Source organism: Delphinapterus leucas, chromosome 15 (assembly GCF_059928025.1).
Source record: "Delphinapterus leucas isolate spDelLeu-1000000601 "Yukka" chromosome 15, BTC_Dleu_Yukka2, whole genome shotgun sequence".
NCBI lineage: Eukaryota > Metazoa > Chordata > Mammalia > Artiodactyla > Monodontidae > Delphinapterus > Delphinapterus leucas.
The window spans coordinates 37892478-37918967 of NC_143143.1; the positions used below are offsets into that span (position 1 = coordinate 37892478).

General features: G+C 60.5%; 3 protein-coding genes across 10 annotated transcripts in view; 1 reads left to right on the top strand and 2 right to left on the bottom strand.

Moving 5' to 3' along the window:
* RAB40C (RAB40C, member RAS oncogene family) overlaps positions 1-5910 on the bottom strand; it is a 30250-nt gene extending 24340 nt beyond the window's left edge. The window contains exon 1 of one of the 4 annotated variants that reach the window (XM_022594354.3): positions 5609-5910. In XM_022594354.3, coding sequence (XP_022450062.2) covers positions 5609-5750 — 142 coding nt within the window. In that variant the 5' untranslated portion in view covers positions 5751-5910. Of the gene's footprint in view, positions 1-4359; positions 5468-5608 lie in introns of those variants that run through there. The other 3 variants (XM_022594353.3, XM_089896439.1, XM_089896440.1) reach the window with 3 other exon arrangements.
* On the top strand, positions 5782-9874 carry LOC149747440 (uncharacterized). The gene is given in 6 exon segments (XM_089895416.1): positions 5782-6057; positions 6099-6443; positions 6445-6624; positions 6627-6753; positions 6786-6919; positions 7158-9874. Coding segments are annotated over 6 exon segments (1155 nt in total). The 3' UTR covers positions 7251-9874.
* PIGQ (phosphatidylinositol glycan anchor biosynthesis class Q) lies at positions 7122-26490 on the bottom strand. Of its 5 annotated transcripts, none has more exons than XM_022594351.3 (11): positions 26324-26485; positions 22224-22922; positions 20280-20411; positions 20025-20145; positions 18385-18511; positions 17925-18078; positions 17678-17789; positions 17003-17083; positions 16341-16455; positions 14752-14813; positions 7122-7731 (listed from the first exon to the last, which is right to left on the bottom strand). In XM_022594351.3, exons 1-11 carry the CDS (start codon positions 26458-26460, stop codon positions 7675-7677), a joined length of 1797 nt encoding a protein of 598 aa, XP_022450059.1. In that variant the 5' UTR covers positions 26461-26485; the 3' UTR covers positions 7122-7674. The 5 variants fall into 5 exon arrangements, with proteins under 5 accessions (XP_022450059.1, XP_022450056.1, XP_022450057.1 ...); XM_022594348.2 differs by lacking the exon at positions 7122-7731 and adding an exon at positions 13669-13927 and having other exon boundaries at positions 22224-22919; XM_022594349.3 differs by lacking the exon at positions 7122-7731 and adding an exon at positions 13669-13927 and having other exon boundaries at positions 20025-20073.

Genomic DNA, 26490 nt, shown 5'->3' on the forward strand with positions numbered 1-26490 from the left:
TTGCTTTTCTCCACTTGTGTCCCCTTATGTTCCCTAGGATAGGCTCTTGATCACTTGGTGGAAAGGGAAGTGTCTCACAGCTTCGGACACAGGCTGCTGAGTCCCCCGGCAAGATGGCAAGCGCCATCAGACTTGCTCTATGAGGAGCTCCTGGGTGAATGTTCCATCCTGCTGGATTTTAAGGTTAAACATCTTCCATGTATTCTTCACCAGGACCTCCTCTCTGAAGGGTCTACGTGTTGCCAAGTGACTTGAAGTATGGAAGATACTCCCAGCAATGACAACACAGTCAAGCTGTTCCTACTTGTTGAGGGGCCTCATCGCTGCCGACTGGGACCCAAGCCGTGTGCGCAAAACTGTGTGCATGTGTGTGCCTGCGCATGCGTGTGCCTGTGCATGTGTGAGCCAGTGAGCATGGGCCGCGCTGAAAGGGGCCTCTGCCGGCCACGCCGCACCGGAGCCCGTGCTCAGGGACACACCTCCTCCTGCTCCAACTACGTCAGCAGGAAAATCAGACTCAGCTCCCAACACACTCCAGCAGTTTGAGGACCAACAACATCGGACCCAGGAAGAGAGAGAGGCCTAAACAAGGGGAAGCAGAGATCAATGCAAAACAACTGGCTAAAACTAGGGGACTGCTATAAGCCACACCAGCCCAGGGCTTAGGAGGCAATGGCCAACAGCGGCAGGTGGGCAAAGTGGTCAGGCAACGCTGCTGCCGAGTTGGAGCTCCCAAATCCTCCGTGGTGGCTTCTGGACCTAAACACAGACCCTCAGCACCCTGTTAGACATCTCCGTGTTCCAAGGCTGCACAAAGCATCTTATGTCCCTGTTATCAGCCCTCCCAGCAAGATGTCGCAACAGACCTCATCTGCAGGCACCCACCCTACCTCTGCCCAGGTGATGGACAACCACTGCCCGGGAAGGTGCAGGCCGGCGACAGCTCAGCTTACTCCCTCAAGAACCGCTTCAGTCCCAGCGCATCTGCCCAACCCCAGGGACCACAGTGCTGTGCTCTGATTCACAGAACACACCGGGTGGCCTCCGGGGCTCACAAACGTGTTTATCACCAGCCAAGACCTTTGCCCCGGGGTGACACTGACTCCCTCGCCCAGACCTGGCACCTGGCTGCCTGTGGAGAGACGGTCCATGTCCAGGCCTCGGGCCTTCTCCACTCTGTTCTTCCTCTCTGGGGATGGGGGCTTCCTCTCTGTATGCTGGCCTCCTGACACCACACCCTCTGCACTCCTTGGCTAAACCTTGGTTAGACTCCTTCTCACTTTCCTTCCCTCCTCACGATTCTGGAAGCCTGTCTGCCAAGCAGCCCTCCTCCTGTGTGAACAGCTTCCCTCTTCTGCGTTCTAGCCAAAGGGCCGTGAAGAGCCGAGGCTGCCTGATCACGCCCCACCGCCTCCATCAGCATCAGTTTACCCCGTTGCCTCTGTTCCCCTGTCCCTCCTCTACCTTCTGAAAGACATATGTCCACAGCCAACAAGGTCCTGGACATTCTGACCTCCGCAGAAGAAAATCGTGCAGCACTGTGGACACCGGAGTCTGTCCGTCACTATCAGACCCCAGTCGTGACCGGAAAACCTAGGTTACCACCTTACCCTCAGAGTTCAAGTTCACTTTATTCACTTTTATTTCCCAGCTCATTCCCAAAGGACTTAAACGGCCCACCTTCCCACACTAAGGGTGACCCCGCACACCCGGTTTTGGCGCAGACGGCCCCATCTCGGTCTCTGATGCCTGCACTCAGTCCCAACGCCCTTCTCCCGAGTGCCCAGGGCAGTAAATCCAGGCCCACCCGCCATCTCTCCCTCCCTTCGCGCATTCCTTTTGCAGCTCACTCCAAGCAAGGGTGCCGGACACTGAGACCTTCCCCACTTTCTCCAAGCGCCTGATGGACGACGCCCTGACTGATGTGGCCCCAGGCCCCACGACACCCTGTAAGCGGCGTGTCCCCACACTAGATGCTCCCCGCTCCCCGGCCTGGCTGCAACCCTGCCTCCTCCTCCTCCTCCCCCGCCCAGGCCCAGACCAGGTAAGTGACCAGCTCTTCACGGACCAGCCACCATGCACCTTGCCAATTCCAATTCAAAGAGAACAGGAGCCAAAAGTGCCCCAGGACCCTTCCCACCTGCTTCCCCACCCCCTCTTAGGATTTCCTTCCTGAAACACACTTCTACCTGGTTCATCATCCAAGCCACAAACACTCTTGCTGATGGAAACAATGATATCATGTGTGCACGACACAACACAGCAGTGTTGCTAGGACCACGCAACCCCTCGAGGGAGACCAGCGCTGCGCTGCCCGCGCCTGCCACTGAAGCCTTCGCTGTCCTCTGCTCAAACTTACGGCATGTGCTGAAAGCTGGGGAAAGGCTTTCTAAAACTGATAATATTCTAGCTACACACTTAACTATTACCTGAAAATCTAGCAAAAGCCATGCCTATCCAAATTACAAATCAACGTAACTAGCATAATCCAAAGCAGGTACCAAAATCCATCCCTCTAAGCCTGCCATCCTCTTGGGTAGGGTAGGTTGGTCTTTACACCACATGTAGCACGTGAGTGCCTCCCACAAAGGGGCAGACTAGAGGAATCCCGCCAGGCGTGCAGATGAGTCTACGTGTGACCCTGTCTGGCTTCCAGAAACTTCTCTGGAAACTGGTGGCTTGCTGTCCTGGTTAGTGGCTGACCCTGGGCACTCTTGGGGCTCTGCTCTGCTGGCACACCCAGGAGAGAGGCAGGCAGAGCAGGAGCACTGCAGTGAAGTTAGAACAAATGGGCCTTGGTGACTGGTCCCAGGCCCCAGAGCAGAGGGAGGGGCCCCAGGACCTGGGACAGAGATGCCAGGAGGGCAAGAAAGTGCAGGGAGAAAAGAAAGAGCTCAGCTTGGGATGCACTGAGGACAGGAAGCGCTGGAGGGGAGGGTTGTGGTCATCAGAGAGAGGAGCCAGGCCCAGGGTGGAGGCGAGGGTAAGGGCCCAAGAGTGAGTGGTGAGAAGGGGTCACCCCCACAACCACAGTGCCGGGCTCCTGGCAGCCAGACTTTAACTGGGGGAGCTCAGCGCCCAGCTGCTCAGCGCTGCCTGAGCCTCGGTTCTTCACCTATAAAATGGGAGGATACTGGTGTCTCGTCCAGGGTGGTGGGGAGCAAAGGATGAGGAGTGCCTGGCACACATCACATTTGGGCCCACACCTCACCTCAGAACCTCGCACCTACCAGAGGAAAGGCAAACCCAAAAAAACCACCCAGAAAAATGGGTGAGATCCAGACACCGGCACCCAGGCAAGCACAGAGAAAGAGAAGGGACTGGGAGGGGTTGCGTGGTGACCATCAGCACAGGGGTGCCACACCAAGCTGCTCCCTGCGCCTCCTGTGTGCAGCTCTCAAGCTCGCACTGGGGACAAAGCAGTGGAGAAAACACCAGGCGTGCACAGTCCAGCACGAGAGCGTCTGAAGATGCAGTTTCCCTTAGATCTTCACTGAGGACAGAAACCAACTTCCAGCCAGAGAAACACCTGGAACTGTCCAGGGACATGGTGACGCACTGGCACGCTGGGGCGCAGGCACACAGCATCGCTGGGTCCCAGAAACAGAAACAGCCAGCAGGCCCCACAGGTTCAGGGAAGACCTCCACACTGGCCATGTTTTGTGCACACCCGTCACAGTCATGTTGATCCTCCGGCCATCAGACCTCCTTCCTTCCTTCCTTCCCTCCCCCACGCCCTGGGCTCAAAGGAGGCGAGCTCCCACCAACACTGACCCCGAGGAGTGGACAGCGAGGATGGAGTTATGCCCACTCTCTAGCCTTCCAGGACGTGGGCACATCAACCACGATGTGTTTTCCTGTAGGCCCCCAACCCTCCATGTGAAGACTCTTGGGAACCAGGGTACGGAGAATGGAATTGCCTTAACCGAGGCTGTTCACCGCCCTCGGTAGAGTGGGAAGGGCCCAAGCATGGCAGCAGAACACTTCCCGAGCTCCAGGGCGCACCCGGAATGCTGCCTCTGTGCCAACACTAGCCTGGCGCCCCAAGGGCCCACCAGCATGGAACAGAGTCTGGCGCTGCGCTGGGGAGAAGCTGCTTCCAGAGCCTGGCCCTCCCTCCTGCCAGCTTCCACCATGCAGACTCCTGCTGCCCATGCTCTGAGCCTAACTAGCCAGCGGCCGGCCCTCAGGAGCCTTGACAACGCCGCCACCGCCGCCACCGCTGCTAAGTCCTGACGCGGGCACAGACCCCTCCCCTCAGACCACTACTGGGTATTAAGAGAAAGGAAATCAGAGCTCCCGAGGGGAGCGAGCTGATGCCCTGACCGAAAGGACTGTCTAAGAGGGGGCTCTCCTCACCGGTCTGGCAGACGGCCGTCCCGCTGGCCCAGGTCATTGTGAGTCCCTCCGTCTCCACCACCTCAGGCAGGCCTCAGCCCTGCTTCGGTCAACATGTCACAGGAAGTGCGGCAACACATCACTCCCTGACAGCGGGGACAGGAGGCGGGTCCCCCTCTCCACCTGTGGCTGTGTGTCCCCAAGCACTCGCTGCACCCGGCTAGAGGACCCTCGGAAGCAGTGATCACGTCCTGGGAAACCGCTGCCGCCCTGATGGAGCCTAGGCCCTCACGCTCTGCCGGACACACACTGCCAGCTTCCTGGGCGTGGGGCTCCGGGAAACAACAGCACCTCTGGGGAGGCAACTCAAGCGCCCACCATCTGCATCTGGAGGAACACCTGGCAGTGGCGGCGAAGGGGCTGGCTCAGCCCCGGAGACCTCCCGCTTTCCCTCCCGCCCCTAAAACGAACCCAGGGCCCTGCTTTCCTGTCCTTCGCTGGGGCTGGGAGCATGTGCTCGGGGAGGCGGCACAGCCCCCAGCAGGAAGGGTGCTCGGCCAGCCCAGGTAACCCCACGACCCTAACGAGTCCTAAAACGAAAGGGTGGGAAAGCAGCGCCCACACTCTCGGCTGCTACAGGCAAGCAGTTTAGCAAACAGTCGCCGCTCGCGGTGGTCAGGCGGGACCGACAACAGCCCAAGACACAAAGCCACAAAGGGTGTGCAGAATGAGGACGCCAAGAAGCAGAATTCGTCAGGAAAGACAGCCCAGCCAGGAGCACGAAGGTCCTCGGGGAGGGAGGGCCCGTGAGCCTGGGAGGGGCCGCAGGGCAGGGGTACCGGCCACAGGGCCGCACTGGCCCCTTCAACTGCGGAATCTGAGGAGAGCTCAGGCAGGTGCCAGTGACGGGTATTTGCTGTGTATTTTGGCCACACGTCCAGAAATCTGGAGAGAACATTTAATCCCGTCAGGAACGGTTATCTTCCTCCAGCACAAGGCATTGATGCTCTGAGCCCTGAGCCAACGGCTTGCCTTTGAGTACACCCAGGTATGCACACCTGGTGCGGACCCGCGACCAAAGAAAAGCCCTTCTTCCTCTGGAGGCCCGCGGCCAAATCTCCGCCCCCAAAGACGCTGCGGGCCCCAGAGGGCCTCGGCGAGCTCGGGTCGCTGCTCCCCCGGCCCCCGCCCGGCCCCGGCTCGAGACCAGGCGGACGGCAGGTCGCCGGGCGGCGCCAGGTGCGCGCAGCGGCCCGCCGGTCGGCCTTACCATTACTGTAGGCGTACGGGGACTCGGCCGCGCCGTCCTGCAGGCTCTCCAGGATCTCACCCTTGCCCACGTCGCTGTCGCCCACCAGCAGGAACTTGAGCAGGTAGTCGTAGCTCTTGACCGGGCTGCCCTGCGTCCCCATCGTCGCTCACGCGCGCGCGGGCCTCGCCCGCATGCCCACTGCGCCGCGGAGCCCGGCGGCGGAGGCCTCCGACCGACCTGCGGGCGCCGACGCGGGTAAGCGGGGCCGGCGGACGGCGAGGCCGCCCCGCCCGCACCTGTTCCACCGCCCCCGCCTGGACTCTTCTTACTCAGCCTCAGCGCCGCCGCCGCCGCCCCGCCGCTTCCCGCACAGCGCCGCGCAGACCCGCCGCTCCGCCCCGCCCCGCACGCCGCCATTGGCCGCCTGCCACCTCCTTTCCCGCGACCATTGGCCGTTGCCCACGTCCGTCAGCACCACTAGCGCCCCAGCCCCCTCCCCGCTTCCCAGACTTCGCTGCGAGACCTCCGCTCGCCCCGCCCCGTCACCGCCCCGCCACCACACTGTTGCCATAGGTCACCCACTGCCCCCTTCCCGCGGCCATTGGCCCGTGCGCACGTCCATCACAGATACCCCGCCCCCACCGCTTCCCACGCAGCTCAGAGAAGCCTCCGGTTGCCCCGTCCCATCGTCGCCCCGCCCCTCCTTCCAGCCGTCGCCATTGGCCCTTCGCCTCCCGCTTTCCCAGAAACAGTGGTCCGCCTGCACGTCCGTCACAGCACTACCGCCCCCGTCGCTTCCCGCAGAGCATCCCAGACTCACCAGCAACCCTGCCCACTGCCCCCGCAACTCCTCACGGCCCTCGCCCGCCCCCTCTCCTTCGCCATTGGCCACCGCTGCCGATCTTCCCAGAGCCACTGGACCGTCCGCACGTCGATCACAGCCCTTTAAGCCCGCCCTGCTCACCCCGAGCTTCCCGCTCCCTTCCGAGACGCTCACCAATCAGGAACTTGGAACTCCAGGTTGTTTGCATACGCCCCCTTCCTTCCGCAGACGGAGCAGGATGGTGGCTGTCCCCGAGTTGAGGTGACGCGGCTGGGTCCAGCAATACTGAACCCCCTAGAAAGCTGTGGCTGCTGCTCCCACAGAGACCCCGGAGAGAACAGCGGGGCCCACCCAGAACAGCGCTCTCGGAAGCCGCTGTCCCGCGGCGGGGGCGCGGCGAGGGCGTGGCAGGGCGTGGCGGGATGAAGACGGCCAATCGGCGCTCGGAGTGGCCTAGGAGGCGGGACTTCCGTTCTCGCATGGGGGCGGGGCCGAGGGGCGGTGGGGTAAGGTGGGGGCGGTGGGGTAAGGTGGGGGCGGTGGGGTAAGGTGGGGGCGGTGGGGTAAGGTGGGGGCGGTGGGGTAAGGTGGGGGCGGTGGGGTAAGGTGGGGGCGGGCGCGGAGAGGGGGGCGCAGGTGGCGGCGGGGTGACGCATGTGTGCTGGCGGGGGCGTAGGGTCCCCAGCTCGGCGGCTCTGCTCTGGCCCCTCGTCTGCCCCTCCCTTGGGCGAGGCCTGCAGGTGACAGCGGGGCTCCGAAAGCCCAACGCTGCGGAACGTCGGGGTCAGTGGGCTGGTGGTCCTCCAGCTCCAGAGACGACGGCAGCACCGGCTCTGAGCTTCCTACCCGGGGAAGAATCGGGGTCAGGCCGAGTGGGGGACCCAGGAGGGCCCAGGAAGAGGGTCAGGGCGTGAGGCTCTGAGGCTTGACCAGGGGCACTCGAGGAGCAAGTGACTTTGGGGTTGTTTACAGAATGGATGGGTTATGAAAAGCGTATGAAGCCGTGCGAAGATACAGTTTTACTCTGCAAGATGGAAAGTGAAGCAAAGTAATACCCTTTTCATATTAGATTGGCAATGTCGCATGTGGGCCAGGATGTGGGGAACAGCTCTCTGGGAGGTTGGTTGAACAGCCTAATAATTCCGTATCACATTGAGCCTGGAGAAATTCTCAGATATTAGCTCAAAGAATTTCACTGTAGCGCTGTGGTGATGGTGAAAGTAGTGAAGCCATCTGGAGCCCCCGCTAGGGTGCCATGAAATCAACCAGGTTCACGCAGCCCCTTCGATGAACAAGGTAAGATGCAGGCAATGCTGACCTGAGAAGACAAGTAAGCAAATGATAGTACAGTATATTCAGTGTAACTTCAACGATTATGCTTTAAAAACTTAATTCATTTCATTCTAGATTTACATATAGCAAAATATAATGTATGCACAGGATAAAACCTGGAATGATGCTCACCAAATGGACAGCATCGTTTCCTTCGGGGTTGGAGGTGGAGAGTGATGTTCTCGTCATTGATAACATTTTCACGAGAACATATTCACATATGACATGTAATTGACAACTAGTAAGTCAAAAAGTTCAGCATAAAAGTACCATACAATGCAGCAATTCCTCTCCTAGAGGAATGACAATATACATTTACACAAAAACTTGTGCATGAATATTCACAGCAGCATTACTCACAATAGCCAAAAGGTGGAAACAACCCAAACATCCATCAACAAATCAATGGATAAACAAAATGTGGCCTATCCACACAATGGATTTTCATCCATAAAAAGGAATAAAGTGCTGATACTTGCTACATTTCATTTATGTGAAACTTCCAGAATAGGCAAATCCACAGAAAGTAGATTAGTGGCTGCCAGCGCCTGGGGGAGGGGGAAATGGTGAGTAACTGCTTAGTGGTACCCTGTTTCCCTTTGGGGTGATGAAAATGTTCTAAAATTGGTGATGGTTATACTACTTGGTAAAGCTATTAAAAATCCTTGAATTGCACACTTGAAATGGATGAATTTTATAATATGTAAAATATGCTTCAATGAAGCTGTTAAAAATAATAAATCAATCAAAAGGATACATTGTCCAAGCTGAGCCACTAGACTCAGCTGGACGAGGCACTGAGGGTGCGTGCTAGGGAGAGGCCACGTGTGGGTTGGGGCTCCCTAAAAAGCAGATTTGTGCAGAGAGAACAGGCACATCATCATAGTGACCAGGCCCCGAGGGCTGCACCAAGGACAGCTGGGCTGGCACATCTGTCCAGCAGGCGAGAAACAGGGCAGCAAGAACTCCTCCCAAGGGATCACTGAGCCTGGGCTGTGTCTCCAGCAGCAGGTGGTCTTCATAGAGAGCAGACCCCTGCATGGGCAGGGCACAACACCGAGTGACCACCCCCCACAAGCTGCAGATAACCCTCATTGGGCAGTGAGCCATGTGGACTCTGCTGTTTCACTTTGGTGGGGTGCCCGGGGAGGCTTCCTGAGGAGCTGGTCCCTCTGTTGGGTGGGCAGCAAGCACCTGGGCCTTTCTCACCTGCCTTCAGGGAGAGGCTCTCCTGGTATCCTCCTGGCCCTCTGGGACATTCAAGAGCAGAGGCTGGCCAGGGATGGGCAAGGCCACCTGCTCATTCGTAATCCACAGAGTGGCCAAACCCTGGATGATGGCTTACAGCAGACATGGCCCCCAGCGTGTACAGAAAGGGCACATGGGGCTTCCCTGGTGGCGCAGTGGTTGAGAATCTGCCTGCCAATGCAGGGGACACGGGTTCGAGTCCTGGTCTGGGAAGATCCCACATGCCGCGGAGCAACTAGGCCCGTGAGCCACAACTACTGAGCCTGGGCAATGAAGAGTGGCCCCCGCTTGCCGCAACTAGAGAAAGCCCTCGCACAGAAATGAAGACCCAACACAGCCAAAAATAAATAAATACATTTATTAAAAAAAAAAAAAAAAAGAGAAAGGGCACATGCACCCACAGCACAGTGTTTACAGCAACGACAGCCAGTGGGCAGAGTCTTGTTAGCCTTCAGCTGGTGGGGGCGGGGAGCTGAGTCCCCACCACCTGCCACCCCCCAACCACGGCCAAGGCAGCCTCTCTGGCAGAGGTCACTACACCCAAGCTGGAGCCTGCCTCAGCCTAGCTTTGCCTACTCCCTGCTTTGAAGTCACTGAGGCCCCTCTCTGGGGCTGGAAGCCATGTGGGGCTGACATGTCCTCGGTTTCTGAGGCTGCCCAGAAGGGATGGGGGGTGAGAAACTATTATCATTCCACTTTGCAGAGAATTTAAACCAAAAGCACCCTTTGTACATCAGGACTTCCCCCGAAGGGGCTCCAGCAGCCGTAGGCCCCGCCGTCTGGTTCTCCATCACCAGGGACGAAGTGAGGCCGGCTGGGTCCTTCCCAGCACAGCTTGTGCAGCAGGCGTGACCATCCCTAGAACCTGTCCACGGAGTCTGATCCTGGGAGCAAGACTCAGCAACCTGTCAGGTGCTTCCTGTCCTCCTGATTTACTGGTTTCCTGTGCTGCTCCGGTTCCCTCTGACCTACGACTTCCCAACCTCAGAGCAGAAAGGCACCGCAGGAACCCACAGGGTCTGGGGCAGTGGGGCCCAGTCAAGGGAAGGATGGCTGGAGGGGTGCCATTCCCTGCTGTCCAGGAGGCCCTGTGGGTGGAGGAGCTGGCCTCCAACGTAGCTGCATGCCCTTCTGCAAGGACGCTCTGGGACCCACTAAGTGCCAGGCCTGGCCCAGGGGACCTTGGAGGAACCTCAGGCCAAGGACAAAGCAGCCCAGGACAGCCCTCCGCTCGCAGGTCCTGGGTCAGCCCTGCGAGGCGCCCAGGTGTTGGGTGGTCGAGGGTTACTCTGGGTCCCTCTGGAGACCCCAGAGGTGTCTGGTGAAGAGCCCTGACAGTCTCCCCTGCAGTTCCCACACCCACTGTCTCCGAGAGAGGATGGGGGCCAGGCCTCCAGACTCAGCCTCTGTCCAGGAGGGAACAAACGAGTGGTCTGGGGTGTCTCCTTCCCCCCACTCCAGGATACCCAAAGCTGTCCACTCAGAAGGGCCTGGGGACCACCCATTGGGGCAAACAGACCTTGGCCCTGGTGCCCTAGGAGCGCTCACACAAGTGTCAGTTACTTGACCCCCAGTCCAGGCCTGCTGCCAGGAGAGGCCCCACTCAAGTCCTACAGGCAGAGGGCGTGGAAAGCTGTGTGCACCCGGCAAGAATCAATGGTGGACGCTGCCAGCTAGTGGGCCAGAGGGGGAGGAGGGACGGGACGGCCACATGGTTGAAAATATCTCTGTACTAATCACTTGTTATGTAAAAGGGAGAGTAGCTTTGCAGAGAACCTGGTGGGTCAGGTTGACGTCACTGGTTTGGGCAGACACAGTGTTCCTCCCAAGGCAATGCCTGAGAAGGACACAGCGGCATTTACATGTTCCCACTAAGAGCACAGGAGCTGAATCTCAGAATCATCAGACGAACCCCACATAGGGACAGGCTACCAAGTGACCGGCTGGATCTTTGAGGACCCCAGTGCTGGGAAAGGCAGAGACGGGCTGTGGGGTGGCTGAGGGCAAAGGGTTCTTGAGACTGGTGCCCAGGAGCATGGGAAGCAAGGTGGCTCCACCCATGCTCCTTGCCATGCCCTGGTTACACAGGTCAGTCCTTGGCCTTACAAGATATACACTGGGCATCTCGGGAGCACAATTAGGGCCAACTGATGATCAGACGGTTTAGAAAAGTTAGAGCACGAGCACGAAAAAGCAGCTGTGGCAGAACATTAGCCCCAGGGAATCTGCTGAAGGTTGTGATGTGCTAGCTGTTTCTTTGAGTTGAAATCACATCAAAGTAAGTTTTCAAGGACAGGAGGGAGCTGGCGGGAGTGAACTATGTGGCTCAGACCGCCTGCTTCGGCAGCTCACCGCCCCTCTCTGAGCTTGTCTCCACACTGGAAGAGCACAGGGCCCTTCTCTGTGGGTGGCCATGAGGACCTGTCTGGGAGGTGGTGGCCCCAGCTGAAAGGGGAATCATCCACTTTTCAGGGCAGCCTGAGGATCAGCCTCGGAGAAGTTGTAGGACAAGGCTCTGCCAGGTCAGCGTGGCAGGAGTGGTCAGAGCCCTGGGTTGAGGATGAGGGGCCACAGATGAAGGCTGTCCCTAGGCAAGGGCTGTACAGGTCCAGGGACGACACACAGGATAGGAGCAGCCTAGGACATGCAGGTGGCACGTCTTGGTGGCTGCTAGTGGCTGGAGTGACCCCTGTTCCCTCGGCCAGCTCTGGTGCCAGGCCTGGGCTGGCCCTTGGGAGATGGGCAGGCAGCCCCGCACCTGGCATGAGAGTGACAGCTGCCAGAAAAGGCCTGGAACACAGCCACCACTGCCCAGCAGGCTGGGCGGAGCAGGGGAGAGAATTCAGCGGGAGGTGAGGCAGGCCCCATGGGCCATCTCTGTGTCTTGACATCTAGTGACTGGGAAGGTGGCCCCAGAAATGCAGGTGATGGAGGCTCTTCTCAGCAGGCTCTGGGGTGTGGTCCTGCCCACCAGGAGCCATGTGGGGCCCTCTGCTGACCCTCAGTGGTGATGCAGGCCTGGCAGTTGCTGAGTGACCTCTTTGCGCTCCAACCCCCTTGCCTCCATAGCCAGTACAGCAGGCACAGAGGAAGCCACCTGAGGGTCCCTGGAGGCTGCAGGTCAGGCAGAGTCCATCAGGGAGAGCCCCCTCCTGTGTGGAGTCCACAGGTTTCAGGTGGTGACAAATATATATATCAGAGCTCACCCCGGCTCCCAGAGAGGTCTGCAGCCCTGCCCCCAGCCCTGCCCTGGGAGCTCCTCATGCCACGGCAAGGCCAAAACTGGAAAGCAAGTGGCCCTGGGTCCATCCGTCCACACGAGGACATCTTCAAGAGGCCAGAGCCTACGTACACACACACCAGACCTGCAAAGAGGCCTGCTCTAGGGGACAGGGAGCCCAGTGCCCCGCAGCTTGGCAACAAACAGGAAACAGGCATGGTAATCATCTCAAGACAAAAAGTGGGGGCCAGCTGTCCCGCCACCCCAGGAGAAGGAGCGCCTCCCCAGACCCACTGCCCACGTGGTGATGGGAGGGCAGAGCACACACTCCAAATACGTGGGAGGTTTTATTGTCCCAGCAGAAAAGACAGAGCCAGTACCCCTCCTGCCTGACCCTGGGCTGGTGGGGACTCCTCCAGGCCCCCTCCCACTGTGGTCCACAGCCAAGGAGCGTGGGTGGCAGAAGTGGACAGTCCCAAGTGCCTGGGATGGACAGAGAGTGCTGCCCCGCTGCCTACAGCATGAACATCTCCAACTCCACGATGACACACCGTATGTGATGCCACCCGCATCTTGAGGCTTCCTCCCCCTGGGGATTCTGGGGCTCACACCCACACTCAGATTCTGCCTGTGGCCAGCAGGGAGATGCAGCCTGAGTGCTAGGACCCCTCCCTGGGGGCTGCAGGAGCATCTGCCCAAGAGAAGCCAGCGAGCGAGATGGAAGATTTGCAGGGGTACAGGGCAGGAACGGGGCAGCCGGGTGCGTGGGTCTTTGCTGACAGCTCCAGGCACCCCATGTGGCCTGGCTTCACACAGGGACACCCAAAGCCCTGAGGGCAGCTCCTCCTGCAGAGCAGTCTCTCCAGGAGCATCAACAAGTAAGCCCTGTGCGAATCAGGGCGTGAGGGGCGCTGCTGCCCAGGTTCCTGGAGCTGCTGGACTGCGCTGGGGGTCAGCAGTGGCTTGGATCCCCCAGACTGGCTGGCGGTGGCTCCACTGAGACAGCTGGAAGGCACTGGGGACCCAGGAGGGCATCCCCCAGAGAAGGAGATGCTTGGGGGGCCAGAGTCTCAAGGACACTTGAGTGCACCCTGGGAAGGATCCCCTCCACCTCATGACAGGATGGGGCGCCAATGAGCAGCCAGAAAGACCTGCCAGCCCACCCCACTGGGAACGGGCATGGTGGGCAGAGGCAGGGCTCTGCACCCCCTCCTAGGGCCTGGGTATAGACTGGGGTGGGGGGCAGGACGGGGCTCCTGGATAGGCCTGGGGGGCCGGTGCGCACCAGGTTAACCGTGCCATCACAACAGGTCAGCAGGGGGTTCCCGAGGCAAATGTGCTGGTGCTGGAGCGTCGGCCGCTGGCCTGGCTGGCCGTTCCCGCATCCTCCTGCTCACTACTCCCACGACCTCAGAGTCAGGAGGAGATGTGGCAGGCAGGGCCCCGGCAGGGCCTGCAGAGGCCCCAGGCAACCAGGGGCAGGAAGGCAAAGAGCAGGACCATGTGCTACCCTGACACCCTGGCAGGAGGTGGTGCTGGGCCAGCTGGTGGCCAGGGCCCCTCAGTCCTGCTTGTTCCCTCTCTGCCTCCAGGGGTAGATGAGCTCCCCGAAGAACAGCTTGCGGCACAGGGAACCCCAGGAGTGCTTGGGGTGGCAACCACAGGTGGGGAGGCGGTAGGTGTGCACCACGCGACTGTAGGGCAGGGGGTTTATCTGGAAGCACAAGGGCAGCGGTCAGCGGGACACAGCCCCCAACTCCCTGGGAGTCCAGCTCTCTAGGACCGGCAGGCCTGCGTGGGGGGTCCCTGGGCTGGACAACCATGGGGCAGGGCCAGCTCTGTGCCAGATGCGCTCTCACCTGGGGTACACGGGGGTCAGGGTGAGCAGCTTGGGAGGCAGGCTTGGGCCACAGTCAGGCGGGCTCCGCTCTGGCCCGGCTGCGGGGCACCGACCCCTCCATTCCAGGACTCACTCAGCTCCCTGGAGCCTCCTCAAGTGGGACTCAGGACACTCCCGAGAAAACCACACAGGGACCGGCTGCCTCAGCATCTGACTTCTCCCCTCAGGCCAACCGGACACCTGCATCCAGCAACACCGGCACCTGGCCTGCTCCCTCCCGCAAGACAGGCCCCAGACTGCTTAAGGAGCTCAACAGAGTAGGCCTCAGGTGTGTCCTGAGGCCTTTGCCAAGTCTCTGCTATTCTGCCTGGAAGGAGAGCCCAGGGGCCCAGGGCAGGAGACAGGGATGCAGGCCCAGCAGGCAGGTGCCCTGGGTGGCTAAGGGTGTCTGGCACAGCATACGGGACCCCATACATGGGCCCTGCTGGGGGAGGTTCCAGGCACAGAGGTTGATGGTGCCCAGAGGCCTTGGGGGTGGGCGAGCCTCCCCCGGGCCCCACCCCTCAGCTCTGCTGGGCCCTCCTGCCTGCACCTCACCCAGGCCTGTGAGGCCCACACCCAGGGCGGCACAGAACATGCCTCAGAACATGGGCGGCCTCATGGCGGGCAACAGCATGAGGGCTGTGTGGAGGCCTTACCTGCATCAGGAGGCGGAGGGGCCTGCCAGTCTCGTGCTCCAAGACTCGGAACTTCACCCCGGCTGTAAGGAGAGCAAGGTCCCCGTGAGGGAGGGTGGCCTTCCAGGGCTCCCAGGGCCCTGCAGGCCGCCCCCACCAGCGCTCCTGCTCCGAGCGGCATTCCGAGGGCTACAGGCTGCCCGGGCAGCAGCTCGCCTCTCCAGCCCGTCCTTCCCATCTGCCTCCTTGAGCTGCAGCCTGGCCCTCGTCAGGGCCTCCTGCAGAACTGCACTGAGAGACCAAAGCCGTGGGTCTAGCAGGTGGGGAAAAGCGGGCAGGTTGTGCTGCTTTCTGAGTAGGACGGGGGTTTTCCCAGAGTGGATGAGGCACTTGCTGGGTGGTAGGCACTCTGCTGGCATCTCAGTGCCTTCCAACTGCTGTGCGCACGGCTGACTCAGGGACCCACCACACTCTGGCCTGCAGTGTGGGCTCTCAAGCCTGGGGATTCCCAAGGCGGAAGGTTCTTGAAAGGAGAAACAGGAGCTAATTATCAATTGATGAAGAGGCCCCAAGGCAAACTCGGTGGAGAGAAGAGGCGGCATCTGTGGCCTTTTATGTCAAGTTAAAAGGACTCTGCTCTAGCTGTGAGCTGAGGGCTGGGAGAGGAAGGTGCCGGGTCCAGGCTCTCCACCTGCCTGCTTCCAGGCGTGCTGAAGTGTGGGTGGGGGCTGGGGGACCAGGGAGCATGGGCAGCACTACACACGGGCCCCTGGCCTGGGCCACCTGGGGGTCTGTGGAGAACGTGGCTTGGAAAGAGGGTTTGAGGACATCCAGCGGGCAGACTCAAGGCCCAAAGCCCAGGGAACATGCACATTCATGTCTTCTGACTCGGAACTGGCTGGGAGCAGCAGCCGTGAACTCTGGCGTGCGGCCGAGCTGCCGTTTGCAAACTAGTCCAGGGCCTCCTGGGCATGCTGGTCAGCTCCGGGGCCGTGCCAGCAACTCCTCAAGTTTCCTGTTATGTTCAAAGCCCCTGAACCGGATGAGCCAACCCACAACTCAGTGACCAGTTGGGCCGGGCCTCCCTAGGCCTGCAGTGGGGACAGCCTCCTGTCAGGGGCATCTGGCCAACCCGTGGCTGGTGTCAGCATGCAAACAGGGGCATCGCCTGCAGAGGGGATGACAGGAGCAGCTGAGCTGGTGCGTGTTGTCCCCGCAGGTGGTGGCCTGCTGGGGGCGGGGCGGGAGGCACGCCTGTCACACAGCTCTGGCCAGCCTGGCATCCTCCACCCTGGCCGGTCCCCTCCAGGAGGAGAGGCACCAGCAGGCACACACAGCTCCACACAACCACACGAGACACGTCTTTTCTGAGCCACTTTCAGGCACCACCTACAGGACTACTGCAGACAGACCTCAGAGCAAACGTCCACACTCATCACAGGGGAGGCTGAGGAGGCGGAGGGCTGCCTATGTGGCCTCTGAACCTGAGGGCAGGGAGCCTCTCCCTCCAGCTCAGGCCCCGGGACCAGGTTCTTGTCCTCCCTGCCCGCCCCACACACGGCTGCATCCAGGGCCCGCAGGTGCGCCGCCTAGCCAGCACGCAGACCTACCTGCGAGCCTGTAGGGCCGGCAGAGCCGGAGGCCGAGTGAGTACAGTGGCAGGGAGTTGATGAGGTCCACAAGCAGATGGATCAGGCCCTGTACAGCGACCACCAGGAGCCGGAGCTGCATCACAGACAGTGCTCAGGGTCTCTGACCTGGGACTGTGGCCACAGCCACAATGCATGCCCCTGAGCAGAACAGCCTGACGGGTCCCAAGAGGAGGGCAGGGACCCCGCCCTGAACCTGAGGCCTGAGCACAGGAAGGCAGGGAAGCCACAGGCTAGAGCGGTCTGCCCTGCTGCCAGGTCAGAGGAGGTGGTGCTCCAACCCAGGGAAACATGCCACTGGGCCCTCAGCCCAGCCACCCGGGGGCCACTCCCCTCCTGCTGTCTGTGCTCGCCTCCCCATAACATGGGAGACCCCTGCCCTCTGTGAACCCAACTGCGTGTCCCAGAGCAGTAGTGGGTGGTGTCCCCCGCGGGTGGGACCCCTGCCTGTTCCAGGGCCAGCACACACTGCCCAGAGTCCAGAACAGCCACACCCCATGTGGCCGGCAGGGATGGACGACCTGCCCACAGCTGCTAGCAGTCACCACTCCAAGCACCGTGGGCTAGGTCCACTGGCCAGGTGACACGCCCAGCACCCCCATGGTACACAGCACTTGGCTCACCAGGGTGAACACCAAGTAGTACAGGGCCGTGGTGGGCAGAAGGAAGACCAGGATGGTGAACAGCAAGGTCCCGATGAACAGCTACAGGGAGAAAGGATGCCAGCATCGGCGACAGCCCTGCCAGCACTGGGCACACCCGATACCCATCCCACTAAATCCATCCTGTAATTGAGCAGAGATGGAACGCCTGCCAGCTTCCTGAGACCACTTCGGGAAGCCCACTCAGGACAGCTCTCTCCAGTACTGGGAGGGACACCTGCCTCCAGACCCGGTGACACATGGGGTGACAGGGGTTGGGGAGACCAGCTGACAGGGTATACAGCCCGTACACTAAAGACAGGAGGGTGGTGAAAATTAGGCAGCAAAAAACGTGTCCTGGAAGGCAGCACTCAGGGTCCCTGTGTCAGGTCTGAGCAAGCGAATGGGACTAGCCAGAGCCAAGCCCTGGGCGAGGTCACCTTAAGCACCTGCAGCCCCGCGGCCTCCTGAGAGCAGGGTCCATCCCCACATGGGCAAGGTTCTGCCCTGTCTGAGGTCCTGCATACACCCTACCCCTTGCAGCTCCCCATACACCCCGGAGCCCTGCAAAACAGGAGTGAGGCTGCCCCTTGTGGTGCCTGAGCAGTTGCACCAGCCCATCGGAAGGGGCAGCTGGACTGGAGCTGGAGCCGGTACCTGGTCCAGGTCATAGGAGCAGGAGTCCACGCGCTGGCGCAGAACATTCCACTTCTTCCCTCGGAACAGGCGCCAGAGTGAGGACAGGCCATGGATCTTCAGGCAGTATAGCCTGCAGGACGTGGTACCATCAGAGCTGGGCTGGTGACCCCATGCCCACCCGGTCCCGGAAGCCTGTCTGTGGTGCCCAGGGCTCGGGGGGCTGCACTGGGTCAGCCCGCAGGAGTGGGGGGGGGTGCACACCCACCTGGCGCCATAGACATAGAAGCAGTAGATGTGGAAGGTGAGGAGGGCTATGATGTCTGAGAGGATGGACAGGGCGACCGTCAGGCCCAGGCAGGCTGAGAGGCCCACGTGCCACAGGATGCGCTCAATGAAGGGTGACATGAGGTGGATGTAGCCTGGTAGGATGGGGGTCAGCCTTGAGGGGGGAGCCCAGGGAGGTCCTGGTCCCCCCCAAGTCCATCATGAGGATGGCTGCCCCAAGCTTCTGGAAACTGTGAGTGGCCAGCACAGCATAGCAAGGCTCCACACACGGGATGCTGGGTCAACAGGAAGCAGAGGCCAAGGGGACAGGGCCTGGCTGGGCCCCACTGCCCCCCCTCAGCCAGGGTCTATGTCCCTGGGGGCACGGGCTTCAGGAGCCAAAGTGCGGGTCAGTGGCTGGGTGAAACCCCGAGGCGGCCCTCCTGACCGCTGGCACTCACTGATCCACAGGTGGATGTGGTACAGGAAGAAGCGGCCCAGCACCTGGTCCAGCGCCCGGTTCATCTTGAGCCCAGCAGGTGCACCCATCAGCCACTGTAGCAGATGCTGGAGCTCCTCGGCCACGCGCTGCGAGGACACATGAGGGCCACACCGTCCATCAACTTGCCCCACCCCAGTTACCCATCTGGGTGACCCTGAGTGAGAGTGAGGGGGTCAAGCCCATCAGGGGCCCCCGTAGCAGGCGGGCGGGGCGGAGGTGGGTGCTGGAGGGTCCCACAGAGGGAGGAACCATGTCAAGTGAGGACCAGAGATAGCACAGGGACCCTCACAAGCAAGCAGGGAGGCCAACTACTGTCCTGGCCGCCCCAGGAGGAAAGCTGTGCCAGCCCTGGGAGGCAGGCCTGCAGGACTCCTGGTCTCATCACCAACACTGAGGCCACAGGACCGACATCCCTGCCCCAAAGTCTGCCACCTCCCTCCCACGTACCAATGCGGGCCTTTCCCAACCCTGGGTGAAGGCCTCTGCCGTGTCAGGAGCAGTGAGAAGGGGAACAGAATGTTCTTTATAAATAGACCTTATTTAATATTTAAAGGATAAGAGCTTGGCGGCAGGAAGAGGCTTTCATTTTTAAATTAAATATTTATATTTCTGAGCAATTTTGCAAAAGGGAGGCCTAGGGTGAAGCTGGCCAAAAGGCAGAGCACCCTCCTCCCTCCTGGGCCAGGCTTCCCTGAGAAGCTATGGGACTCTTGGCCTGTAGGGGCTCCTGCCTGCAGGGTCCTGGCCTGGCCACAAGCAGGCCCAGTGCACACGTGTGCCTGGACGCTGATGACAGCAGGCAGCAGCTGAGCCCACAAGGACCTCGCAGCCAGGCCGCAGCGGCTCTACCACAGCCAGGGCCAGGAGCCCCACAGAGGCCTGGGCAGAGGGCGCGGGGGGGTGGGGCACTGAGGGACCAGAAGGGCTGCCCTAGGCAAGAAGACAATCTCCCAATAGAAGTGACAGGGCCTCTGAAGGAGGCAAAGAAGATGAAGGCTCAGAGCCAGCACGGACAGACAGTGGGAGGATGACTGTGGAAGGGAGAGGAGGCTGGGGCGGTGCCCAGGCCCTGGGAACGGCGCACAGACTGTGCAGGGCAAGTTCAGGAGCACAGCCGATGAGCTGGTGCCTCTGGCTGTCAGCATGGGAGATGCAGAACTGGTGCAGGCATCAGGGTGGGAGGCTGAGCTGGACCACACAGACACCGGCACGCACACAAGGTCTCTGTGATGCTGACTGTGCAGAGCGCCCAGGCCGAAAGTGAGCCACCCCGAAGAACCAGGAGAGCAGAAATGGTCATGCACGGTGGGGAGGCAATGGGGATGCCATGACACTGAGCCTGGCAGGGAGGTGGCTCCCCCTAAAAGTCTCCAACACAAGGGGGCTCCAGACAAGCCACCTGCAGGAAGAGGCCAGGAGCTGGAGGGCCCAGGTCTACACAGCCCCACCTATTCTGTAAGACACAGCAGCTCCTACGGGACTTGTCTGGGGTCAGGGGTGAGCTGCTCTGGCTGGCTGAGGGGCCTCTGCTGCCCCCAGGAGGGGTCCTGCCCCCCAACCCTGGGAAACAGGTGTTCAAGTACACCTCAACCAACTCACGTCAGCCACAGGGATGAGGGCATCAGCCAGCTGCCCGATGAGGTCCTTCCTGTGGAGCCAGGACAGCAGCATGAGGCCAAGGGCCACATCCAAGAGCACAGAGACAAGCATGTTGGCCTTCCTGGAAGGAGGGGTCCAACGGGAGCGAGTGGTGAGGGTGGCGTGGCCAGAAAGGGTCAGCTTGGGCAGGCCTGCTGTGGGGAAGGGGCTGGGCCCGTGGCGCGTCTGGGGAGGAGACCAGGGCAGGACCCGCACCTCATCAGCTGTGCGGGGCTCTCAGCCTTCCGGGTGCTGAAGATGAGTGTGAGCTGCTCCAGCCGGTGCCTGAGCTGCTCGCACGTGGAGAGTTTGCTCCAGATGAAGGACAGTGGCCACAGCTTGAACACCCTGCGGAGGAGGGGAGAAGGATGGACCTCCGGGTCTCTGGGGTTCTTCTGCCCACCAGGGAGGGAGGGCCGTCTCAGCCGTGGCCGATATCCCTCAACGTGCAGAGAGGAAGGGCCCTGGTCTCCCCAAATACCAGTAGCCACACTCCTGAACTCAGCGGGGCGGGGACACGGGGGGAGGACCCAGGTGGGCAGCCCAGCGGGGGTTGCGGTCACTCACGACCATCAACTGGGAACGCAAGGTGCTGACTCCAGGCACTGAAGCTGAGTGCCTGCCGGACGGGTGTCCGTGTCAAGGGTTTCAGCTGACCTGACTGCTCAACGAGAATGATCTCTCACGCAGCAAAGAAAGAACCAGACACTTCACAGACATGAAGGCATTGAGGGGAGATGTTCTCAAGCAAAGGTGGAGAAAGCGCCCAATGGCAACTCAGAGCCTGGCTCCCACCCAGAGCCCCACTGCCAGCAGGAGGGACCTAAAGGGCTCGTGCAAAGTGCAGAGCCGCCAGGTGATCACGCTCAGGCCCTCGGGAGGAAGGAGGTCTTGACCTTGAAGGTTTGAAGCTTCTGTCCTCAGCCAAGCCACTCTGACCCAATTCCAAGAGTGAAGTGTGGTCTGCACTGCACCCCCCATTCCAGTCCAGTGGAAGGCAGCCTCGCATGGGCTGCAGAGACCCCCATGCAGGGTCTCCCCGAGGTTCAGACCAGCCCTGGGCAGCAACTGCACCTGCCCTGGGCAGCAACAGCCATGCCCCACATGGACGTCACAGGGCTCCTGACCTCCGCCAACAGCCAGCACCTGCCTACCTAAGGGGCAGATCGGGATTCGGGGCACTCAAGCGGTTCATAACCTTTCTTGCTTTCTTTGAGAGCTGACAAAAGGAATTTCTCTTCCCAAAGTTGCACCCAGGCCCAGACACACTTTCACACGATTCATTCCAAGGGGCTGTGAAGCTCTGAAACCCACCGCTCAGGACAGGATACCCAGCAGCCCCCACAGCCCAAGGTGGTGTGCGCACATAGCTGCTGGGGTCTCTCTGCAGCGACAGGCCCAAGCGCTCCCAGAGCCCCTGGTGAGCCGGCGAGGCCAGTCCCCAAACCTGACAGCCGAAACCCTGGACCTCAGGATGCAGCACAGTTGTCCCATACCAGGTGGTGCCACCAGGGAGGTGGCTTCTCACAGACAGAGGGTCCTGTGGCTAACTCGCCAGAACACCCACGTGCTGCCCCAGCATCCTCAGGGCCCCCAGGGGCTTTTACAAATCCCTCGACCAGGCCCGCAGCCAGGAGTGTTCCGGTAATTCTAGAGAGCGGCCCAGGCTGGGGACCACGCCCCCAGCCCCACAGACAGCAAGTGGATGCTGTCCCACAGCCTCCCAGGGCTGCCTCTCCTGCGAGGTCGGGGCCAGGGAAGCAGGTGGGCCTGTGGGTCTGCAGGACAAGCAACTCGCCAGCAAGGAAAACAGTGGCCCCTGCGCGGCAACAACCCGGTCTGTTCATCATCTAATTCTCCTTTCAGGGACCTGAGCTGTCTGAGGGTCACCACGTATCCCTACTCAGTGTGTCCCACGCAACCACAGGGGCTTCCAGGAAGCCTAGCTTTGCCACAGGAGCGAGGGACACCAGAACAGAAACCACCACTAGGGTGTCCTCTGAGCTACAGTGCGGAGGGAGCGTGGGATGAGAGCAGGGGTGCAGGGGGCAGCGGTAAGCTTCAGAAGGGCCATCTGGGCCTCCATGATCCCTGCACACCAAGGGGTGGGCCTAGGCCTCAGGGGCCCAACTCTCCCTCGCCTGGCCAAGGGGCACCTACCGACAGGCGCTGGCAGCCGAGATGAGAGACAGCAGGCAGGCCAGAAACAGGCAGACAGGCCCTGCTGCCCACTTGGCCAGCTCCACGAGGATGCTAGCCTCCATGCCCTCCGACTGCCAGTGGCTCAGCCGCACGGGGCCCTCATCGAACCGGTCACTTTGGAAGAGTGCCTCGCTACGCGCCACTGTGTCAAAGACAGCAGCCAGGCCCCCCGCGCTGGCTGTGGTGTCCCCAGCCTGGCGGTCGGGCAGGGCCGTGGGCGGGTGCAGTTGGGACAGCAGCACCTTGCGCTGGTCGTAGAAAATAAGCATGACCTGGTCCTCGCCGGAGGCGGCAGGGGAGGCGGGCCCCTGCCAGTGGGTGGCCTTGCAGCTCCAGGACTTGCTGCCTCTCTCCCGGCATAGCTGGAACCAGGGCCTGTGGGAGAAAATGGCGCCCAGGCCCTCCAGGAAGTGGCCCAGGCTCTCCTCCGGCTCTTGCCGGCGGTGGCACCAGGTGCCCAGCACAGTCACGCCCACCTGACTGGCCTGCTGCACCTGGGCCAGGAGCTCCTTGACCTGGATGGGGATGAAGGGAAAGTGCACCACAGCCAGGACCACGGCACTGCTCTGCTCCGGGACCCACCGTCCAACCAGGAGACCGCTGTCTGCCGAGGCACAGCATGTGGGGAAGAAGGCCTTGAGCACCATGCCGGGGCTGCTGGAAGAGAGGAGGGGCTCAGCTCAGAGCTGCTGCCGGTGCCACTGTGCCCCGAGGACCCGGGGTGGCTGGCCGTGCCAGGGCTGCAGGTCCTGGCCAACAGGTGGCCCTGACAGACACATCCACGTGGCCACTGGGCCCATAGGTGGGGGCGACCCAGCTTTCGGTCTGGTCACGAGGCTGGCAGGGGGGCCCAGCTACCCATCTCTGCCCCTGGCTGCTGTGAGTACAGGCCCAGGCCACTCCCATTCCTACCCTGAGGCAGGGCAACGCTTCCCCACTCCAGACACAGGCAGGCTGATACAGGTGAGGTCACATGACCTGCTCAGCACCACTCACAGGCTGTGCCGGGGTGAGCACAAGGGTTTAATTTTTGTTTTTAGGGAACTGATTAGTTTTTGATGTGTAGCACATGGAAAAATCTACAATCTCATTAACAATTAAAGTAATTTAAATTAAAAATCTAACAAACCTTGATTTACTTACTAAGCTAGCAAGAATAAAGATGAACATTTAAACAAATTGCCGCTGAGCTGAGGGAAATCAGATGCGTCCACACCGCTGGCAGCTGTGGGCATTGGTACAGGTGCCCCAGAAGATGCCTGGGGACATGCCTGGTGCCAAAGCCCACCTCCCTTCCCAGTGAGCCCCCTGGGGGAGCCTTGGTGCTCAGGGAACAGGTTCAGCTCCATGGGGCTTCTGCTTCTATCCCAACCCTCCAGCCTGCGGCTGTGCCCATCCCTCCCTGGGAGCCCCATCCTCTTGTCACAGCTGAGCACCTCCTTCAGGACTACCTATTCCCGCAACCAGGCAGTGTTCTAGAAATGGGGGTGGGAGAAGTTCTCCAGCCCTGGAGAATGGCTGAGGGGACACCAGCCTTCCCAGGACCTCTGAGCAGCAATAACATCCCCAAGCAGCTGCAATTCCTGAATCCTGTGGGACTGTGAGCCCTGCCTTGCACAGGAGTCAGCTCACTGCGGATGCGGATTCTCAGTAAGCAACTCATTTCCCACCTGAGCCCTCCTAGACAGGGCCTGACGGGGAGGAGGTTCACCTTGGTGAGGGTTCACCTTGGAGCTCGCCCTTTCCTAGACACTAACGACCCCACTGTGTCAGCACAAAGGGCAGAGAAGCTGCCCTGAGCTAAGACCCCCAAGTTGGAGATACACCTGAGGGAGGGACACAGGCCTCAGACTGAGCCTGGTCCTCCAGGACCCAGTGCTCAACAGGCCCTCGGAGAGAGGGGGAGAGAGAGGGACACACATGTTGGGGAGGTGCGACATTGAGGGAGCCCTTTCCTGAGGGTCAGGGGGGCTGTGGGAGGAGCCTCAAATGCCCAGGGCTTAAGAGGCAACTGGTAGGACTTCCATGGTGGCACAGTGGTTAAGAATCCGTCTGCCAATGCAGGGGACACGGGTTCGAGCCCTGGTCTGGGAAGATCCCACATGCTGCGGAGCAACTAGGCCCGTGTGTCACAACTACTGAAGCCCGCGCGCCTAGAGCCCATGCTCTGCAACAAGAGACGCCACCGCAATGAGAAGCCCACACACCGCAATGAAGAGTAGCCCTACTCGCTGCAACTAGAGAAAGTCCACCCACAGCAACGAAGACCCAATGTAGCCAAAAAATAAATAAATTAAAAAAAAAAAAAAAAAGGCAACTGGTGAAGCCGCTTTCCTCCCCTGCAGTCCAGAGTGGGGCTGGAGGGGCGAGGCTTCTCCCACCTGTGGGTTTTGACTGAAAAGCATCCCTCTGAGTCCAGCAGTAGCTGGACTCCCAAATACCCCTCTCCCCCAGAGACCAGAAAGGGCAGGCAACATGGGTGTCAGCAGGGGAAAGCCTGGAGCCCAAAGGCAGCCCCGGGGCTAAGTTCCTGTGGCCATCAGCAAGGGCATCAAGGACCACCTTGTCTTCCTGACACTTCTGCACGGGCATCGTCAGAGACACAGAGCAATTCTGCCTGTGAGGATCCCAGTACATCTCGCTTGGTGACCACCATAGGGGACCAGCCATCATGGTCCAAGCCTCTCAGCACCAGCCTGTCAGCACCCACCAGCTCAGCCAAATGACACAATCACACCCTGCTCAGGGACTTCTTTCACAGGAGCTAAGGAAAACTGCCCAGAGCTACTGTCAGAAAATAAATACAACTGGCCTAACAGTGAGCAGATGCTCTGGGCGAAGCTGGTTACACGGTGGGTTCACTTTCAGAAAATTCACTGAGCTGTACACATACGATCTGTGCACTTTCTTTGTGTGTTTTATGCTTCATCTACAAAGTTTACCTTAAAGAAAAAAAAAGCTCCTCATGTCTGGGGAAGAGCGGAGGGCAGAGGTTGGTGTTCCCATCTGTGGGGTAGTGAGAGAGAACTCTTAAATCACGGGGTAAGTCCCCATCCCCACCACTACCTCAGCCTCTGGGAGTGACCAACACAAAGAAGTCTGCTCAGATCAGACAGCCAGGAAAAGATGAAAGAGGAGGCAATCGATAGCAGAGGTGCAGATGGGAGAAAGCGGGGCAGTAACACGCAGCCATGTGCATCTTTAAAGACTGTGATAAAAACAAGGGCACAGGCCTGGGAAAGCTGCCTCTGTTATGAATGACACCTGGTTCCCTGTGACCCAGCCCATTCCAGATCAGTCAGGCCATGCAGTCACTAGAACGACCCTCCCCGCATAACCTTAACTCAACCATCTACCTTGTGAAGTGGACATCCTGTCATCCTCCACAAGAACTGATTCAGAGCAAAAGCCCAGTTATGACTGGCCAGGGACATCTAAATGGCTAAAACCGTCCTCTGCAGAGCCTCCTGGTCACTGCTCCTCAGTAGCTCACAAGAATTCATTGTTACTCCATGTGTTTGTGTTTAAAAAACAACAGGCATTCAGTAAAGAATGCTCTTCCCCACGAATCTAGGGCTCTGGTTTTTGCCCTGTACTGCAGTCAGGAACAACTGTAAAGCTCCGACAGCCAGTTCCATTGACCGTGAATGCCCTTCCAAAGGGTCCACAGAGGGACCCGGGTTGGGGTGGGCCAGAGGGAACCGGCCGGCCGCCCTTCACCCCACAGGGCGGGGGTCCAGACTCCCCGCCAGGGCATCCACGCGGCCCGTGGGGCTGGGAGGGCAGGCTCCTGCAGGGGCTGGCGGGTCCTCACTGCCCTCCCAAGTCTCAGGCCCACCCTGGCCGGCGGCCGGCGGCGTCCCCATTTTACAGATGAGGAAATAGAGGCTCCGAGAGGCAAAAGGCCTGCGCCGTCTCCGGGAGGAGGCTCCGGAGACCCTCGGGCTCCCGGCCCTGCTTCCGCGGCCGCCGCGGCAAGAGTCGGGGCCCACAGCCCGGCGGGGGCGGCTCCCCAAGGTCGCGCCGCAAGGACGCCGGCCCGCCCCCCGATTGCTCACCGGCTGCTCCCCGGGTCCGCGCCCTCAGCTGGCGGGGTCGGGGTGGGGTTGGGGACCGCGTCGGGCGGGCCCGGGCGGTCAACAGCACTCGCCGCCCCCCGCCCCGCCTCGGCGGCGCCGCGGGACACGAGCCCCATTTCCGTCCGCTCCCGGCGTTGCCGCGCGAC